Source organism: Sinohyriopsis cumingii, chromosome 8 (genome assembly GCF_028554795.1).
Source record: "Sinohyriopsis cumingii isolate HCF-2022 chromosome 8, ASM2855479v2, whole genome shotgun sequence".
In the NCBI taxonomy this organism is placed as follows: Eukaryota; Metazoa; Mollusca; class Bivalvia; order Unionida; family Unionidae; genus Sinohyriopsis; species Sinohyriopsis cumingii.
The window spans coordinates 14844482-14866968 of record NC_142968.1 but is presented as its reverse complement, the minus strand read 5'-3'; the positions used below and the strand labels follow the sequence as shown (position 1 = coordinate 14866968).

The window sequence follows — 22487 nt, the reverse complement described above, 5'->3', positions numbered from 1 at the left end:
ATTGTTCAGTTCCATGGCTGTCTGTGAATACTTATGGTACAGGTATGGATAGTAATTCATACAGTACAGACAGGGATATAAGAATATTGTTCAGTTCCATGGCTGTCTGTGAATACTTATGGTACAGGTATGGATAGTAATTCATACAGTACAGACAAGGATATAAGAACATTGTTCAGTTCCATGGCTGTCTGTGAATAATTATGGTACAGGTATGGATAGTAATTCATACAGTACAGACAGGGATATAAGAATATTGTTCAGTTCCATGCCTTGATGTGAATTTACATGGTACAGGTGATACTTACGGTACTGGTATGGATATTAGAACATCGTTCAGTTCCATGCCTGGCTGCTGCAGTTCATACTCTATATTCACTTCACATTTGCTGCCACTTTCATTGGGCCAGCAATTTACTGAAGAAAGAAAAACATGGACAAATACAAATCTGAAAGTCCTCCTCACATGAATATATAAACCTTAAATACTTTATGCACTAACTAAAATTTAACCTGATTTAATGAAACTGAAATGGATGACAGATATAAACAGACAAAAATAATAGTATCGAAAGAAAATGTCCAATCAACTGATTGTTGCAGCTTCTTGGCAAAAATATTTTGAATAGTGACATCCTGATATTCCCTAATACTTGATGCTACAAGCCTAACAACTTTATTCACCAACTATTTATGAGGTCTTTAAGGCTGAATATGGACACCTGTCTCAAATTTAAAATGCCATAAAATTCAAACGAAATTCCCAAATTTGGTTTCTTACTCCTAGAATGTTCACTACAAAAGCATATTTTGTGGAGGATGTTTCATTAAGCAGTCTAACCTCTAGAGGATGTTTCATTAAACATTCTAACCTCTTGAAAATGTTTATTAATCAGTCTAACCTCTAGAGGATGCTTCATTAAACATTCTAACCTCTTGAGAATGTTTCATTAAGTAGTCTAACCTCTGAGTATGTTTCATTAAGCAGTCTAACCTCTAGAGGATGTTTCATTAAACAGTCTAACCTCTAGAGAATGCTTCATTAAGCAGTCTAACCTCTACAGGATGTTTCATTAAGCAGTCTAACCTCTAGAGGATGTTTCATTAAACATTCTAACCTCTGGAGGATGTTTCATTAAGCAGTCTAACCTCTTGAGGATGTTTCATTAAGCAGTCTAACCTCTTGAGGATATTTCATTAAGCAGTCTAACCTCTAGAGGATGCTTCATTAAGCAGTCTAACCTCTAGAGGATGTTTTATTAAGCAGTCTAACCTCTTGAGGATGTTTCATTAAGCAGTCTAACCTCTTGAGGATGTTTCATTAAGCAGTCTAACCTCTTGAGGATGTTTCATTAAGTAGTCTTACAGCAATGATATACTTACTTGTCAGAGGCATCAGTGACTCGTCTGTCGTTTGTAGTCTCCATTTCAAGACACCAACATCCTGACCAGATGGGAAAGGTTTCTCTGGATTCTTAAGACCTATGACGGCATTTGCTGTGAATTTCTTCTTATCAATATTTGGGTGTGTCTGTAAGAAGAATACAAGCATTCACACACTGACATAATACAAGCATTCACACAATGACATACAAGCATTCACATTTCGACAAACATTCACACAATGACAAACATTTACAAACTGACATACAAACATTTACACATTGACATACAAACATTCACATACTGACATACAAATATTCACACAGTGACATATAGGTATTCACACCTTGACATACATGCACATGGAAACTTTCTTTTCATGGGATTACATTACTTTTATAATCCAAGAAATCAGAGTTAAATGAACCTTTACATGTTTTGCAATTGCCACAGAACCATAGAGAGGGTGCTTTAATAATTTTGATGGCAACCTTCACTATAAAACTGTTCATGGAAGCCATCATTTATTATCATTCTGGCTAAAAGATTGCACATGAATTCTAAAATATGATGATCATGGTGCAGCTCCTGAGTTATCATACAGGTATTTTTCTCATATGATAAAAAAAAAACCGTTCTTCTTAAAAGTACTGAAAAAATGTGTACAAAATTTATTCAATGAACGTACTGGGCTTCGCCAATATTGCAAATTGCTAATTTTTTTCTTTATTGGTAACAATCAATACCATCTAGTGATATATTCTGGCTGTTTAAACTTGAATGGAGAAAGTCAATGGCAACATTACAGGAAACTGCAAACTTGGATATAAAATGCACTGGAATCTATCTACTGTTACAAAAAAAGATTTCTTTGTTCATACTGACAAACCATCTTGACTGTGCATTGTTATATCATAATCTGCTTATGCTGACATCTGGCCTGGATACTGCATGTTGTGATATGTTCCTATAGTCGTGCTACCGGATTAGCTCCAATCGACCAAATGACAGTTATTTTTTTCTTACTGTACCCAGAATAAAACATTTTGTATCAACTGCAGTGAAAACTGATTACTTTTGAAGCACCTGTATAAATACAAAGCAAATGAAAAACAAATTCATTCTCAATCAATGTTCTACAATTATTTAATGTTGCTGATGCAATAACCAGCATTTGTTTGATCCACCAGAATTTGGCCTTCAACACATGCACCCTTCATCAAAGCAAGCCAACTACAATCTTCAATGAAAACTAAGCACCTTTCGTCAAAGGAAGTCGGTACGAAACTTAAAACAATGGAATCTGATAGATTGTTGCATTTTCCAAAGTGATTGTGCCATGAAAGTCTCCTTTCTAAAGGGAAAAAAGTTTCTTACCAAAGATACCAATAGCAGCATAAAACACAAATTTACAATCTTTAAAAACTATATATATATATATATATATATATATATATATATATATATAAAGTTAACTAAAGGTAAAGCATCCTGCAAAGATGTTTTTTTAAACTTTTTTTATTTGTTCATGTTTTCATTTCCCTATGAATAGCCTCATTCCCTAGGTAGCCTTGGCAAGATATAACTGTCTCCAGCTGACCAATATCTAGGCCAAACTGAGTACTTGTACATGCAGTAAGTAAACAATTATAGCCATGTGCTACAGGCAACACTACTGTAGTGAACTGTGTAGTGACATGTTATTTGTTGACAGTGGGACATAGATCAAATGTGGACAACCATTTTGTAAATGTGTTATTTGTTATTGGGATGTGACTAATACATGAATTTTATAACATGTGATCATTATTCAATAAAAAAGGACTTTTCTGAACCCAAAATTGTACACCTACATAATAAATGAATTCACAGTATAAGAATGTCATACTTCCATAGTCAACAACTATACATTTGTCTTCATCGTCATTAAAAATCACACACACAGGCAAAATTCAGGAAAAACCACAATTTTGAAAAGTAGGTCCTGGGTCAGGAGGGCCACATAGACCCATTTGTGGGTCGTGGGGGAAGGGGTGGGGCTAAGATATGAAACCCCCATGAATCTAAAAAAGGCGAAATTTTGACACTATATTTTACGTGAAACTTGCAACCGAAAATCATATTTCTGATTAACATGATGCATAAATCCATTTAATCATTTAAAAATAATTTTCTCAATGTAAATTATGAAAAAATGTGCTTCCTTTATCACAACACGATTTATCAGATGACGATTTAGATAATTGCTGCTAATTTTCAACTTGAAGGAATATGCTTTTCTTTAAGCGATTTGTACATTTTTAACTGTACTGAGATGGAGAGAAAAAAAAAAGCAGTTATTGTTTGTAAATTCAGCAGAGACAAAATTCCAATCGTCCTGATCAACAACTACAAAGCTACAATAATAAAACAAATTATTTTTTTAAAAATCTTTCAACGAAGCAAAGGGGGAGGAGTAAAGAAAACAATGGTAGAATGAAATACATGGAGGTAAAAAATCAGCCAAGGTATTTCAGTAAAATAACTCGGCGTCCTCTATCCGCTATCATTCCAAAAAAGCAAATATAAGAATTGAACAGCAGTGGAATATAAGGACTTAGATATTTGGTTTTTACAATCGAGTTATTCAGGTTTCCATAGACAGCACTAAATTATGGAGTGAAGCATGAACTCATGATTAATCAGAACACATCCGAGGAGCCTTGAGTGAAATGAAAATACTGCAGAAAACTTCCATTTACTCATTCAAAAAAAAGTAAATCATGTTTAAAATTTAGTATCTCTAAGTACTGATTTTTCTTCCTACTAAACGCTTTACATCCACTTTATCCCCCTACTCCCAACCCACCCACCCCCAACTCAACAGATTTGCACAATTTGGAAGATCAACCAGTGGAGACGTTCTGAAGACTGAATTTCCATCATATGAGGGAGAAATTTCACCCATGCACATTGCACATGCACTAATAAAATCAAATTCTTTTTTTTTAAGCAACAAAGATATAGCTGATCTACCCACTGTTGCTGAAAAGTTGTGAGTGCATAATTTGCTCATAATTAAAAAGAGAACGAGTTTACAAACCTTAAAAATATAAAGCAATAATTACCTGAAATTGCATTCCTTTTTTATCATTGTTTGCAATGCCCATAACTACTCGACCATATTTCTCATCATTGACTTTAAGTTTGACTATTCCAAGAACTTCCATATTTTGCAGTCCACCATCTCTGCCAGCTGTCAGGGTTATTTTTTCTTCAACTGCAATATGAACACTGAAAAAAGATGCACACAAAAACAATAACTTACTAGTGTGAATTCAAATACTCACTTACAAGCGGAGTCCAATGGCAAACAACTTGGACCCTCATCTGCCATAGCATAATCTGCAGCCAGATCAGAGCCTATGTTGTTTCTTTTGCTCATTACTATTAATGAAGTGCATAACCCAGATCTGTGAACAGGAAAGGGCAAACATGGGTCCGTGCGGTTTCTATTTTGGACTCTACTTATAAGTAATAATATATATATATATATATATATATATATATATCCATTCTTGGTCTATAACCATAACTATTGAATCAATACTAGCATCTGAAAGGATGGATATGAATGTAGCTCTAGATATTTTATCCTTGACATTTGTCTGACTGACATTAAATACACTGTTGATGAAATCTATGTATGCAGTTCTGTTGATATAATCAGTTCCAAGTTCAACACAGTTTTTTATATGAACCTCAAAGAAATTCATAGTCTGAAAAAGATTTTCACTGCTTTGTTATGCTTTGTTAAACAGCTTTTAATAACACTCAATTTGGTTAACATTGTATTTATTAATCACTGTCTAAACCACCCACATCCTATTCGCAGATTTGACCTTTTCATTATCAAATTTTAACTGGCATGTATTGTGCTTTGCACTTTCTTGGTGCGTTAACAGTTTGTCTTTCCTTGTGATAACCTGTTCTGCAAACAATCCACTGGTTTTGTCTGCAGTTGAGGGGTATCTCTTGCATTATACAGGATGCGACTGTTTGATCTTCATTGGCCTTAAGCCAATGAAACACCTGCAGCCAAGAATCTCTGAACTCCCCTTTTCTTTTTTTCAATTCCCTGTCATAGTTTAGTTTAGTTTTAGCATATTTTGTAGACTTTACACCATTTGCTGCTAGCTTTATAAGAAAACAACCATCCTGGTGCATTCCCAGGAAAATTAATTGTAGTCACACATAAATGTTTCAAGCAGTCAGGTGATAGGTTCAAAACATATTCTTCAGGGAAGCCCTATTCTCCAGCCACTGAAATTCATTCTTATATAACCATCAAAAGACATCACCTAAACCAGTATTGTCTGCATCCACTGGTTGTACCCATATATGCTGTGACTGGTTCAGTCCTAATCAATAAAAGTATACACCTTGTAGTTAACAATTATTGTTTTGTATTGCAAAGCAAGTTAAACAAACAACCAAAATAACAAACAAAGCATTTTTCCCCACTGGATTATACTGCCATTGACATCTTTAACTGTTTTCTCTATCTCCACTTTTTTCAAAGGTTAAAAAGATGATATTTGGCAAGATTTCCAAGATATGTCTTTCTCCAAGATTCTATTCTTACCACAAATGTAAACATAGTATGTTGTTGTGATGGGCTTTAATGCCATTTTTTTTCAGCACAAGATACATGGTGGTCAGTACAAGTGGTGGAGGAAGAACCCATGAAAAACCACCAACTCATGAAAAGCTACTGGCAAGCTTTTATCACATACCCACATAAGCCTAGCCCAAGACTTAAACCCACACAGAAAGAGGTGAGATGGCAGTGATCTGGAATGGTGAGTGCTTTGGACCACTCAGGATCCCAAACATGCATATACACTTACTTTAAAGACTGGTGACTAATCAAAAGATCTTTCAGCTTCAAAAAAGATCATTTTCAGAAATAAGGTAAAGTGAAAATCATATTCTTGTACTTTGGAGTGCTAATAGATAATCTTAACATTCATTATTAATCAGCTACCAGTTTTTCATTGATTTCATGGTTTTTGTATACCAAGGATTAAAAATGAGGTACCAATTTGTCATGGATTTCATGGTTTGTGTATACCAATAATTAGAAATGAGAGACCAAATTTTGTCACAGATTCCATGCTAACTTTACACCAAGGATTAAAAATGAGTTACCAATTCAACATGATTTTTTTGTGTACCAAGGATTAAAATTGAGTTACTGATTTGTCATGGATTTCATGGTTATTGTACAGCAAGGATTAAAAATGAGCTACCAATTTAATATGTGGATTTTATGGTTACTGCATACCAAGGATTAAAAATGGGAGACCATTTTGTCATGGATTCATGGTTACTGAATACTGAAGTTTAACAATGACCTACCAATCTGTCTTGGATATCATGGCTACTGCATACCAAGAACAGAAAATGAGCTACCAATTTACCAAGGATTTCATGGTTACTGTATAGCAATGATTAAAAATGAATCATCAGTTTATCATGGATTTTATGGTTACTGTATAGCAGGATTGGGACACCAATTGGTCATGGCTTCTATGATTACAGCATACCAACAGTCTTTTGAAAAAAGATCTGTCTGTGAAGACAAAAGAACTCCCTGCCTCAATACATGAATTTGAGCCTCCTTGTTCACCAAATTACATGGCATATAATTTCAATTTTGCGTCTCTGGGAAATAGAGAAAATAATAAAGATATTTTCTCAATTAGAAAAAACTGACTAAATCAACCACAAGTTTTAATTCATCTTAAAATAAATTTTGATAAACACTGGCATCAGAGCCATTTTTTATTATTTTCAACTCTTCCAAAAAAATTCAAGTTGTAAAAGAAAATAAATGAATTTATACTAATGACGACTTGGTGGGTTATGGTACATTAAACAGGAGTAATGGGGCTAATATAAACTGTGAGATACCAAAAATCGTGTTTCCTTTTATGATTACAATCAAATACCAATATCCCTTAAAAAAACTATCTGAATATTTTATGCTTCAGGTCTTAAAAAAACAACAACTGAGAACTGATTCAACGATTCATGAAACATTTTTTGATAGAAAATATGCAAGCAATTGGTATGTTATAAGCAGTTTCTACAGTTTTGAGTATTTTAAGGCAAAATTAAATAAAGGGAGATAATTTCTGATTGAACACACTTCCTCCAAGAATTAAAAATTGGAGTTATTTTCCTTTACATAGTTACCTTGCAAAAGTTGTGCCATAAAACACCAAAAACCTAATCCTAATACTACATCACATGCAAAATTATCATTAATGTACAAAAACTGACAAAATTTCTGTATGAATTACCCTTCCTGGTTAGCAATAGGTGTGCTGGTTATCTTTGCAGGCATTTTCTCTGAGCCAACAGTAGCAACAGCTACAATGAAAATAGAAGAAAAACATGGAAAAATTATATCTTTTAGTCTGAAACACTAATCAAATAACATTCACTTCAATGGATGAAATGGTAAAAGAACTCCTTGACATCAAGAGATAATTTTACACAAGGGGTACTTTCAAAATTCAAATCTGAACTGATGTTGAATATATACCAAGATGAAGGAATTTGTACTTAGAATTCTCATTCAAAGAGTGTGGGGGAAAAAAAATCACTGTAAATCTTAACCAGTCAAAAGTCATATCTGAATCATTCTGATAAATTAAACACTATGGATTTTCAACAGAATGTAAAAAGGTGCACTTAAGAAAAATAACATTTTCTTTAAAAGGACTGTAAAAGATTTGATCACTTGAAAATTTCAAGCAGCTTGAAAACGTGTAGTTTATTGTTTTTTTAATGAACAAATGATTTGAACTGGCAATTAAGTTTATGGACTGAATAAGATTAAATATTAAGTACATACTCTGTACAAGTCTAGAAAAGAAGACAAGACTGTATTGTTATTTTATATTTACATTTTTAAAACAAACAGTTTACAAGTGGTTTTTGGTAAATGTGTATAGCATTCTAAGTCACTCTTCATGAAATCAAGGTACTGATAATACCGATGCTTTGGTGCATTCTGGATTACCTATAGAAACAGGCTCAAATGGATGAAAATAACTTGCATAATATTAATCAGATTCCTTTTTCATGAATACAAGCAACGATCAAAATCCTTCTACAGACACTGAGTGGGTATCTTTGTAGGCAAAGTTCTTAATGTGCAAAGGGAGTCCTGTGTAGTTGGATTTAAATACAAAATAAAATGTTCCCTTTTAAGTCCTTGTATTATTCTTATCACTGATTTGATAACATTCCAATTGCATGCATTGCATGACGCACTTACTTTCTCCCTCGGATTCCAACTTTCCCACAAATGTATCTACATCTTTTTTCTTTCCAACAAGCCGCATAGCTTTTCCTGTTCCTGAAGGGCGACTGTAAAAAAGGAAACGAAAAAGAATAATGACAATTGCAATGACACTGCTGCCTTGTCAAAATGTGATTATGTACCTTTATTATACTTACAAAAGAAACACATAATTTAGAAAATGTGTAAATAAATTTGAAGTAAAACATCTATCAGCAACAAATCTAAAACAAAACACTACCTAAGAGCAACCATAGTCAGTAAGTACCATAATGAATTACACTGACACCACACAATAACATGATGTTTGTGGTCCACAAAGAATAATAATGAATTACACTGAAACCATGCTAAAACACAATGGTCTGGGTGTACCAAGTTATGTAATGTAACTAAAGAAAATACTGCTCTTAGCTATACAAAGGTGTGGTGGTTAATATGAGGGGTGAAACAATCAACCAATGTATCGATGCAATGATACTTTTCCATACTGATACCCATGTTGATACAAGAGGTAAAGAATCGATACAATGACACTTTCCCAAAGCAAGTTACTTTAATATTCAGTAGTCATGAATAATTAGTCATTTACCTTTTAGTTTCTTTAAATTGAGAATTTGTTTGAGACAGTCATGACATGAATCAGGCACTCATTTCAGAAAAGTAAAATAGAAAAACTAGTGACAAAAGCAAGCTGGCTAACTTGCATGTTTGAAATATGCCCTCATGTCTCATCCATACCAGTTCCATCCTGATTATTGTATCCTTTCAGCAAATTGTGCCACTGATAACTATGGCAGTATAAAGAATACATTCCAGATTTGTTCTCCATGTATGATTTAAGCATTTAATGACCACATTACACAAAGTTTCTCTGTTGCTTCACATCTTGTCGACTTGCATCAAATTTGCAGGCTGCATTTCTGTTGAGTCAAGGAGACAAATGTAACATTTAAATGTGATTGGTTCAAGTTCAGAACAAAACAATAACCACTAATTAGAACCACATGTGGCATATTCCCTGTGTGACAACGTAAGTATTGATATCCGAACTAGGTCCATTTAGATACAAAGCAACAGAGAAACTATGTGTGGCTATTAAATAATCTGTAAAGTACTTAAATCGTACATAGGGAATATGCTTGTGATCTAGATGAGAATGGCCTACGAGTTGATGGTTAAGTCAATGTCTGTCGGTAATCTGCTTACTCGAAATGTAACCAATATGTCAACACATAAAGAAATGGCACCACTCCACCAATGACAAATCTTTTGAAGAACATGAAATCTGATATGTGTATAAGTAGTGAATCCTATCATAGGCTGTGTATTATAAATCGTATTGATATTTGGCAGGGGTACATCATTTCACTCCCTAGCCGATACAATGACATTAACTTGTGAAACAATTTATTCTTCTAAAATAAGTCTCAATCACATAAAGCTGGACTGCTTTTTATCTGATTTAATCCTACCACCATGATGTGTCCTTGGCTAAGGCATTTTAGCATTAGTGCCTTTGCACTAAATAACCTACTTGTGTTGCTGTACATAGCATATGATAATCTCATTGCTCTTGTTTCTAGCAACTACTGCCTTACCTAGGAGCTGTGTAAGCTGGTTTGGTGGGCTCTGCTGGTGTGGTCTCTATCACAGGGCCATCCATTCTAGAGGAATTTCCAAATCCACCACTACCACCAAACCCAGCTGGTTTCCCATATTTTTCCTTGTCATGTCTCTGCTTTGCCAACTCTCGAGCTCTTAGTTTCATATGCTCCTTTGCTTCTTTCTCTTGGGTCTGGAGAGAATTTAGAAAGTGGTTTCATGATTCTTTTCAGTACAAGTGACACGTTACAGGTTACAACTGCTTTATGACAAGCACTGTTCACACTTTAGATTGTATTTATCACCTTGACTGAAAAAATCACAAGCAAACATTTAGTAAAGTTAATCAATTCCCCAGCAACTGCAGTGTCGTCTCTCGCAGAATACAAATTATGGTAATAAAAGAATAAAACTATGGAAAGTAACAATGACAATGTTGGAGAAAAAAAACTATTTGTGCGTGAAATATAATCATCTCAAATATGTGTAAGTACTGTTTGAGTATGAAATACAATAACAGATGTATGTAAGGACTGTTTGTGTGTGAAATATGGCTATCTAAAATGAGGAAAGTTTAAAGTTAGCTCAAACAGAAAACGACAGCTAGAAAGGGATGTTGTTGTTGTTGGGTTTAACACCATTTTCAGCACAAGTAGGCTATACATAGTGGCCAGAATAAATGGTGGAGGAAGAACCCAGGAAAACTCCAGAAAGAACCACAACCCACAAGAAGCTACTGGCAAGCTTTCTCACATAAACATATTAGCCAAATCTGAGACTCGAACCCACACAGACAGAGGTGAGATGGCAGTGATCCATAACAGTGAGCGCTTTAGACCACTCGGTCATTTGGGGCCACAAAAAGGGATGAAAAATGTCTAATAACTAACCTAGAATCTTATTCATTTATTCTGGAGAAAATATTCACATCATTTACTTGAAATATCAAGGTCTTTGTCCTTTTTGCTGTTTTTTTACCTACGGAAAATTGTTTGCAGAACTAATTCATAACATGGTGTATTCTAATGACTTCCAGATACTAACACTTAAAACACCCTGAATGAAAGAAAATTTGTGTTGGGACAAAGGAATTACTACTATACCTGTCTAACAGCCTGGAAAACCTTTTCTTCATGCGAGTCCATTTCAGTAAATGTTCTGATCTGTGCCAGATTCACATTTTCTCTGTAGCCCAATGCAACTATTTCATCAAAGGCAAAGATGAGGGGAAAAGCTTGGTCCACTATGTCCGATTCCTCTAAATTTTTGCAGTATTCAGGTATCTGAAAAGAAGAGTGATTTCTTACTTGAGAATTCAGAAGGATACCACTGTACATGTATCAAATTTCCATATGAATGAATCGGACAAATTCACACAACTCGATAAGCATTCCAAGCTAAATACACCACTCCTTTGATAACTCGCAAACCCGCTTATAACGTGGGGTCTGGCATGGATCCCAACTTTTTTTAACCAGAAAATACGCACCAAATTAATCCCAAGTTCTTGAACTTGAAGAAAATTGCGATCAAAATTGGTAACTGAAATGTTGATATATTGCTCGTTTTATGGTAAAAAACAGTAGATAGGACCTGGAAATTTTAAACAACATTTTGAAATTATCAACTTTTAATATCTCAATGGCAATTAAATAACTTTTATTAAGTGAAATTTGTGTTTTAATTCTATCTTTTCTGTCCTCTTAAGTGTAATCATCATAACTGCAACATGTATTTAAATGTAAAATGTGGCAATCTACCGTAACAGCCTATGTCTGCAAGTGTTTCTTTGAGAACCTAATTAAGTGCTGACCGTGATTTGCAGAAGTATTTGTATTGTTGCACTGAATTAAAGTTGGCCTCCATTGTATTATCACAATAATTATGTCTTTTGAACCAAATAAAGAAGGTGGAATAAAAGAAAAGGTAAAAGTCATGCAAATCCTACATACTTAAAATCTAGCGGCCCAGGTCGTATGTCGGGTGAACTCACTTCATTTTATCAATCGAACACCATTAAAAATGTTACTGTGTATATAACATAAACTACCTTAAATTAACAGACTCATTCATAACTGATCAAAGTTTGCAAGGCAACCAAGCAAAACGATCACTTTGCAAAATAAAGAGCTTGGCTTCACAGATATGGACCATTGTGGGCAAGTGAGTTTTAGAGACTTCCTGAACTTGCACTTAGAGATATCCTCAATGACGATAAGAAGTTTCACTATTACTTGCAATGAAATCACGACATCAATTTTGTACTAAGTGAACAATACAAAAATCGAGTTTCAACGCAGACGATTGTCTCATGAAATAAACATATCTAGTTTTTGAAAAACAAAAGGAATCTTGTTTGGTGGTGTATCAACAGTTAGTCTAGTTCCCTGCTACAGTGACTCCCGACTTGACCATATACTATTAAATACCACTCCAGGAACCAGACTAAGCAGCAAAACAAAAAGCTGTGACGTAATACACAGATGTTTTCGCGTACACATGATGTTATTTATACAGAATAACAAACAACTTCATTAGAAAAAGCGCATTATTAACAATTATTATCGACGTGATTGTAAAATGAGGATTCAGTCATTAAACAGCCTAGTTTCCTAACACCCACCCCAAGGTTTTCTCTATGTCTAAGCCGATTTTTTCAATTTTTGGAGGTCTCTTGGTAACTCACGCCCTCGTTTATAGCACAGTTTATGTTTGTGGACCCCATTGTGCGCGAGTTATTGAGGGAAAGGTGTAATCCAAAACACATTGCATTAGCAGTTGTCAAAATTCACAAAGGCGATTCAAACTTCACATAATGATTTATTTAAAGCTGGATGTGGTGGCCTTCTATATTCCAAATCCAAAGAAGGTGGGCTAAAGCAGTCAAGAAATAAAAGGAAACTAAAAAGACTTAACACTGTGGGTGTGGCTGGATGTATTGACACTCATGCAGGCATAACAGTGATCACCATGCCAAGGTGGACTCAGCAATAAAAGCGACCTGCTTGCCAAGCAAATATGAAGGGTTTCTGCCAATAGACTTTTGCCCCCGACGTGGCAGACTTGCGTTAATGTAACCATTTTTCTGGCTCACAAATCATGCAAAGGTTTACATTTCATAACATCAGACCATAACAAAATGAATAATTTAGCAACAAATCAGTTTCAATAGTTTTCAAATGTAACGTTTCATAGCAAAAAAGTCGAATGAAGAAAATATTTGTGAATCAAATCAGAACAGTGAATGTCAGTGTAGAACTAGTTTGGTATACTGACCAAAAACTGACACAAATACAGATGTGTCACTGACATGTTACACACAGGCATGGAAATATAACATTTCATTTGAATGTGTAATTACTGTATCACTGACATGTTACAGACAGGCATGGAAATATAACAGTTCATTGGAATGCGTATTTACTGTGTGTCTGACATCTTACACACAGGCATGGAAATGCAACAGTTCACTGGAATGTGTAGTTCCTGTATCACTGACATGACACGCAGGTGTATAAAAATACAAAACAAACAGCTTACCCAGAATCCTCAAAAATGTCCCTCCCAAAGTTACCAAAAGCTACGAAATAGTAAAATATTGTCATAAATATAAAATTGATTTGTGTCTATAAACATATGCCTCCAACACAGACCAAAATATCCGTATTAAAAGTTTCAAGACTAGTAAAAATGGGTGAAACGGCATTGATGACAAGCATGTGATCAGGTCATCTACAGATGCATACAAACACGTTTATCAAACTTTATTTGACTTCCATTAAGTGTGTGTTGCACAATCATGCTACCAAGCTTCTTGGGACAGACTTACATACGGCCAGACAGGACCAAAATCAAAATACCATGATTGCAACCAGTGGTGGCAATACAAATCATCAGAATAATAAAGAAAAAGAAAACAGCACGAAATGGTTTATTTACTTACCACCCGTGCAAACAATCTGAGGGTTTCCAAATCTTCAAGTATATTGCTGGCTTTAGTTGTAATGAGTAAAATATACAGTTTTTCGAGTGGCTGATATACATAACGAACACTTTCTGTCTCAACAAATGTGTGCTGTTTGCCGGAACTCATCAACTTTGGAAATGCTGCTAACAGGCCCTCTATGCGTGACCTGGTCATCTCCACAAACTGCCGGGAAATTATGGCTGAAAAAAAGAAGAAACAACTTTCAAGCTTTTTAATAACAAACTAGAACAATAAGAACATTTAACTGCCATTTGTGACCACTCTTGTAATAGGACCACTTCCCAATTAGCAACCAGGCAAGGTTCTTCCGTTTTACTCTACAAACATCATATATATCCTGTAAAATCAAATAACCTCACAAACAAGGGCACTTTCCCTCAGTCTAATGGTCTTAAACTCCTAGTTTTACTTCGATAATCTATTACCATTCAAGGCATAAAAAAAACCAATGGTTCAACCTGGATAATCTATTGCCATTCAAGGCATCTAAAACCAATGGTTTTATCCTGGATAATCTATTGCCATTAAAGGCATAAATTCCCCCCCAATGTTTTATATTGAATATTGTATTGCCATTAAAGGCATCTGATAAACCCAATGGTTTTATTAAATGTCTATGTTCTTTACATTTTCTGATTAGTACATTGGTCCCTCACTATAAAGCCCTTTAGTATACTACTGTCCCTCTTACATATGTGTATGGCTATGGATCTCTCTCTCTCTCTCTCTCTCTCTAAGCTGGTCAAGATGCCAAGTCTTTCAATGAAAAACCATCGTTTATATGACCATCTATTTAGCAGGAGTAGGGGTATTTTCAAGATGGCTGCTGTGACAGCCCTACTGGAGTGACAGCCCAAGAGGCATATATGTACAGACACCAAAGCAAGCAAGTGCTTGGTCAGAATATAATGCATATCATGATTCTTGGGGGTTCACATGGTACATATTGTGAAAGTGATGAAAAAACACCAACCCTGTTCATTTTTATTTTTGCATATAATATCTGTGTCACTGTGCTGACATTATAAGCATGCATGTGATATCTGTCACTGTCCTGGCACTGTAAGCATGCATGTGATATGTGTTGCTGTCCTGGCACTGTAAGCATGCATGTGATATCTGTGTTGATGTTCTGACATTGTAAGCATGCATATCTTTGTCTTTGTGCTGGCACTGTAAGCATGCATATAATATCTGTATTGCTGTGATGGCATTATAAGCATGCACATGTGGTGTGTCTGTGTGTTTCTGATTTTTAATGCCACTTTAACAATATTTCAAACATATCGCTATGATTCTTCAGAGTGGATGTTTATAGTGATGTCTAGCACTGGGGCATCATGCTGCAGACATGAAGCATGATGTTCCACCCAGTCACAGTAGTCTTGACACCAGGCCGGCCAGTCCTAACTCTAACCTCTTAATGCCGAGCACTTAGTGAAGCAGCTGTTATAGTAAAAACTACTATAAGCGACCTCTGCTATGATCGACCACCTGTCATTTCCAACCACAATGCACGCATCGATTTTATTATATAAACTTTCCATTATGAGTAAACGCCTGCCGAACACTACTAGTGATCGCAATGTCTTGGCAAAATATGCATTTTGACACTGCTATGAACGACCACATCGCAAAAATAAGGATAAACTCCACCAACCTTTAGTTGATTCCTGTAAGAACGACCGCTCATACCATTCTAAACAGATATAAAAAATAGGCTGGCTACCGATGTCTGAATTATTTTAGCTATGCTTATAGCGTTTTATAGTTTCTCTCATAAACCAGACTAATGTTTATGTAGATTATTTCCAAGTCTGGTTCCATGATTCGTATGCTCCCTGCATTGTTCTCAGCTATTCGTATAGGGGTGAGCAACGCAGGGAGCATACAAAGCAGGGAACCAGACTAATTATTCATGCACTGAGCCTGCTTCCCCACCTTATCATAGAACCCAGCATCCCTATGAACGAATGTGTCACAAGAACAGACAGACACTACTGACCTATACGTAATCAATTTTTACAATGACCGCTTGATTAGTAATGATTGTTCTAATCAAAAACAAACTTAAAAGGAATATTTAAAAAAAAGGATTGTTGCTACCAGTGATAAATGCTTCAATCCGTAAACCAGGCTAATGTATATGTCACAAAATGCCGTAGTAGTGCCAAAGTTGACGTAGTTGTCGCATATACTGTTTGTCTATAGAGTTAATCCATATTGCCAGGGGTCAATAAGGTCATCGTCTATTAAATCAGCAAAAGAGAATCTTTTGCAGGATTCAATTGATAGTGTTCAAGACTTGTGACATTTGTTGTCCCCCCCAATGTTAAGTGATTACATCTAGGGCTGTCAACGGGTACTCGGGTACCCGACCGTATTGAAACGTAAACGCGGGTACCCGTAAAAAAAAATCGCCACACTCGCCAACCACTTCAAACAGGTGTGACAGCTATGGCTTTAATTAGAAACCAGATCCCTGCTTAATATAAATAAACAATACATCAGAGAGTCTGTTTGGATTAATAAAATTCATTGGCATTGTGCAACAGGACAAACCGTTATCCCCGAGGCATTATATACCAAGGTTAAAACATAGCATTGTTCTACAGATAATAAACCTCTTTGTAGACGATAACTATTGATTGTGGGTGCTAAATGATTGGTACATTGCGTGCTCTTTTAATGAAATCCAGATGGATACCTTTGATTTCCGAACACACATGTCGAAGAAATCCCACAATTTATATTACGAACAATTATCACCTAGACACCTTGAAATCTTCGTAATGCCTCAAAGTAATCTTTGAGCAGCTCGTTGTTTTTCTAGTCGACTAGCGCTGCTAATTTTGAAAGTTAGCCATCATACATATACCGATATTTCTCCTTTCGATACTACTACGTTTTTGTCATAACTATCTTAAGAATTATACTTCCAAAATAATATCACTTCTGCGACTGCATGGTCATGTGGTATAACTGGGGCATAATAGCCCTATTTGTTATTGCCATTTTAGAAGAGCTTCATGTGTCGAACAAAACAGTTATTATAGTGACTCTTAGTAACATTATTTTTGTATTTAAATACATTTTTAAGAAAGAGTAATGGGCAAAGGTTCTAAAGTGTGGGCACATGCTGAACGACTAAATGATAATAATGCTCGTTGCAAGTTGTGTGAACTGGTGCTTTCTGCAAAAGGTGGAAACACAAGTACTTTGCGGAAACATCTCGTTGGAACACATCGCATCGACGTTGATAAGAATGAGAGCGCAAATAGTACTCCGAGCATTGCTTCATTCTTGGTCAGAAAACCAAACTTATCAAACGCCAGGACCTTACAAATTGATCGCAGAATTGCGGCCTTTATTGCACAAGATGGGCGGCCAATAAGTATTGTGGATGGAGAAGGTTTTAAAAGCCTAATTAATTTTCTCGAGCCAGATTACGACATTAAATCTAGAACAACGACAACTGCTTTAATAAAGGAACTATATGATGAAGGCGTTCGAAAACTGTTGGTGAAATTGGAAAAGGCTTTATATGTAGCGTTTACGACTGATTTGTGGACATCTTTGCAGAACATTGCATATATGTGTGTGACTGCTCATTGGATAAATCCTGTGTGGGAACTAGAATCGGCAATTTTGCAGACAAGAGAGACTCCGGAAAGACACACTGGGCAAAATATCAGTGTTCGTCTGAGTGATTGTGCCGATGAGTGGAACATTCCAATAAATAACATAGCTGCTACAGTCCATGACAACGGATCTAATATGAATGCAGCCATGAACTTGCTGGATGACTGGCCAGATCAACTTTGCTTTGCGCATACGTTGCAATTGGCAATTAGCGCTGGTTTAAAAGTGAAATCCATAGCCAGAATGCTTGGTGCATCCAGGAGATTATCCGCACATTTCAAACGCAGTACAGTTGCAGCTCAGGCTTTGCGTGAAAAACAGAAAGCTCTTCAAAATAATGACACCACAACGGTTTCAGAAGTTATAACAGATTGTTCTACAAGGTGGAATTCGACTCTGGATATGTTGGAACGCCTCGTCAAATTACGGTGGGCGATCGGTGCAGTTCTGTCTGACCCACAGGTAACAGTCTGCAGCATCGCTTCTACATATGAAATGACGGACGAAAACTGGTCATTGGCTGAAGCTCTCATACCAATACTAAAGCCTTTTAAGCAAGTTACTGTCATGTCATCTGGACAAAAGTACCCATCTATCTCGTCTGTGTATGTGCACTTGTACATAATAATGAAAAACATTTCCGATTTAAAACCAGATGACGCAGCTGCAATTAAAGAATGTAGGAAAGCAATCACAAATGAACTTCAAACCCGCTATTATCCTACTGGATACAGCGTGCTCAATGCAGCTAAGGCTGCAGTTGTCGATCCGCGTTATAAACTTTTAAAGTTTTTTAAAGAAGCACCACGACAGGAGACGTACGCTGCTGTCAGACTGGAGTTGATGGCAGTAGTAATCCCGGATCCACTAACTGTGTCGCAAACTAATGATGCCATCACTGACAAAACGGATGAACCAGAATCGAAGAGACAAACTGGAAAATGTCGCAGAAAATAATATATTTGATGATCTCGCTTCTCTGTGTGCCGCAGATGACAACGCTTCATCAGTAGATGAATTGTCAACATATCTGTCGGAGACGCCACTTAATGTTAATGGTGACATTCTTCAGTATTGGAGAGACAATACACCACGTTATCCCAGGCTGGCTGCCCTTGCACGAAAGTATCTCTGTATTCCTGCGACGTCGGTTCCATCAGAAAGTGCATTTTTGACTGCTGGACACATTATAAACAAGAAACGTGCATCGCTGTCACCAGATAGTGTCGATATGTTAGTTTTTTTTAACAGAAACTGGAAAATGTGTTGCGAACAATGATCATGTACTTGTTGACTATGACAGACTAGCATTATTGACATTTGCTAAATTCTTTCTGAGTTTTTCTCATAAAAATAAAAACATTTACAAACATTATATTATCTAGTTTGAATTATTATTATTGTGTAGTGAATACAGTTTGTGGTCTTCTCTCTCTCTCTCTCACTCACACACACACACACACACACACAAAGACGGTTTTAACGCATTACTCTTGACATGTGGTAAAGCTGCTTTACAAGCATGCGTGGGTAATTCAAATCTGCGGTCAAAAGCCGATGAATAAACGTGGTCTGTTCTAACAAGGACTTATACTTTAAAAAAAGGTGAGTGTTCTAAAGGACGTAACGCGGCTGATCACAGTGATCATTAAAAGTTGGATTATACCTACCATCTGTGTACAAAGGTCATTCTAAATAAATTTATTAATTAATAGCGTGTGGTCAGATCATTCGCAGCTACATCGGTGCGGACGCATCAGACCGAGTAGTGCATTACACGGTTAGCCTCTATCACCATACAAAATATTAAAGAAATGGGGATAACAATTAGTTGGTCTACGGTTGTACACGTCATTCATGTGCTAACGGGTACCCGTTAAATTTCGCAACGGGTACCCGGGTTGGTTTTTCATGATTTTTGACAGCCCTAATTACATCCCAATCACAAAGCTGTTGTCTATTCAAGTTGGTGCGACCAGGTTACACACTTTGCTTTTATAGTTAATCCCTGTATGTCATCTTTCAATGAAGCTGTTGACTTTTGTCCAAGTAAATGGTTCTGTTTCTGGATGAGATAATTGTTTCTTTCTATTTATTAATTGTTAGATATGCAATGCACATGTATAGATTTTTCATATTTTCCCCACAGCCCAGTGAAAACCATCTTTACGTTCGATATTACAACTCAGCACTAATAATTTTAACACCTACAACCTTAATAACAATGGACAAACCTCCAACTAAAAAGAGTTAAATTTTAAGGCTAGAGAAAATAATTATTGTAACTGAAAGTGAAAAAGAGCAAACCACGTGCAAAAAAGCAGTTTAATTGTCAGTAAAACAAATTTAGGTTGTTATAAAGGAAAACGAGTAATTCAGAAACGATTTCACATGCTAAACTATGTGATCTTCAAATGTAAATGTGATTTCATGTTTAAGGATAGAAGTATATCGTTATTGCTATATAATTTTGCTTTTAGATGAATGCATGCAATATTCTAGCAAGAACTATTAATAAAGAATAGAATATATGTACAGTGATTGTGGTAATTTTTCTTGAAATTGTTCTGAAACTGGACCTTGGAAACTGGTCTTTTTGTACAAACCTGCTAGGAGAGACCACCTGTCTTGAGAAACAACTTTTTGTTGGCAGAAGGGGTAGTCTCCCATGACAGGTTTTACTGTACTACCATTTTTATAAGTCTTTTGTATGACTCTGCCAGAGTTCAAACACGCGACCTCTTGCATCCGAGGCAGATGCTCTAACCACTAAGGCCACCAGAGCTTTGTAACCATGCATGCAGGGATCGTCCTGGGCTTCGCCAATGTCGCAAATTGCGATTTTTTTTCCTTATTGGCAACAGAAATATCCCATCTGGCGATTTTTTTGGCGACAGACTTTTTGGTTATTTAATTTGTACATACAGTCATGGATTTGGACTGGATAAATTAAAAGGGAGAACAAAAGGAAGCCACAAACTTGACTAAGCAATGCATTGGAATCAATCTGTTACACAAATGATCCTTTGTTCATATTGACAACCCCATCTTTAGAGTGCATTGTTACATCATAATCTGCTTATGCTGACATCTGGGCTGAGTACTGGATGCTGTGATACAGTCAATCATGCTACCGAACTATACCCACAACTGACCGACTTCTGAAGAGGTGAATAGAACAGATACAATTAATTGAATGGCTAATCCTTCTGGGGTTTTTTTAAATTTTTTTTTATTTTTACATATACCAATACAATAGTTTTGCTGAACCTTCATAGAAAACTGATAACCTTTGAAGTACCGACTACTGCGTATAAATACAAAGCAAATGGAAAAAATCTCAATCACAATTATATCTGTCGCCAGTGCAGCATTTTACTCATTGATCTTTTCCTTTTGCCATCAACTGTGTTACGGCCGCAGAGACTTAAACTCCGCAACAAGAAATAGCAAAAAAACCAGTTTTGCATAATTAATAATAATTATTTATTTCTCAAAATACAGGAGTGAAAGAATCCCTAAATTGGGTGTGAATTTATGCTTATATATACGGTCCAATATTGCCAGGTGTTGACTCATGGAAGTTTCATGCATGGGAATAGAGATCCTATTTTGCTGGTCGAGAAAATTTATACAGCATTCAGTGATCATTCTTGGGATTTAGGAAGCAATTCACTTCAAGCTTTGTGAAGCTAGCCATGGGGGGTGGGGGGGAGGCTGCGGAGAGACTACTGGTATCACCTGTCAGCACTGTAGACTGTGAACGTGGATTCAGTAAGATGAACCTCATAAAAACTTACATCAGAAATAAACTCTGCATCTCATCTCTCGAGAATTTAATCAGAATCAGCATGCACAGATGTGAAAAATCAGACTTTGAAACTGCATTTAACAAGTGGGCAGCCCTAAAATCGCGACGGATCTTCATATAACACTTTGTAACATTTTGTTAATGCTTGTTGTAATTAGAGTATTAACTAACCCATCTTTTGTAATTTTCATTGCCTGTTACATTAATAGACGAAATTAACACTTGAAAAAATGTACACTACTTGTTCTGGCAACACCTTTTGAAAATTGGCGACAAAAAAATGAGGTTGGCGATTTTTTTTGCCACAGCTTTCTAAAAGCCAGGACCATCCCTGATGCATGTAATAATTGTATCAATGTCCTGGCACCGTAAGCATGCATGTGATATCTGTTTTGCTGTGCTGCCATTGTAAGCATGTATGTCAGGGCTTACGATAAATGCGTGTCCTTGATGCAATAAAATTAAAATTAATGCATGAAAACCCCAGCCTAAGAGTCACTAAGGACACAATATAAACTGCTAAACAAGTCAATTTCCAGCTTGTAGAAAAGATTGAGATTTCTCAAAATGGAGATACCAAGGATTTTCTACACTGTCTGTTGAGGTCATACTCATTAATTATGCATTGTTTTCATTTCCAAGTGAGGCTGAATAAGTACAGTACATGTGATCTCGAAAGGACAACGTGTTAAGGATTCAAATTA

At 36.0% G+C, this 22487-nt stretch overlaps 1 protein-coding gene across 1 annotated transcript in view; it reads right to left on the bottom strand.

Annotated features, from left to right (window-relative positions):
- The window catches only part of LOC149793020 (coatomer subunit delta-like), a 35595-nt gene that overhangs the window by 7519 nt on the left and 5589 nt on the right, over positions 1 to 22487 (bottom strand). Inside the window, exons 3-10 of the mRNA XM_089966895.1 lie at positions 14286 to 14509; positions 11446 to 11625; positions 10339 to 10535; positions 8714 to 8805; positions 7731 to 7800; positions 4491 to 4656; positions 1384 to 1531; positions 309 to 417 (exon numbers count right to left, since the gene is read on the bottom strand). Coding sequence (XP_089823021.1) covers positions 309 to 417; positions 1384 to 1531; positions 4491 to 4656; positions 7731 to 7800; positions 8714 to 8805; positions 10339 to 10535; positions 11446 to 11625; positions 14286 to 14509 — 1186 coding nt within the window. The remainder of the gene's footprint in view (positions 1 to 308; positions 418 to 1383; positions 1532 to 4490; positions 4657 to 7730; positions 7801 to 8713; positions 8806 to 10338; positions 10536 to 11445; positions 11626 to 14285; positions 14510 to 22487) is intronic.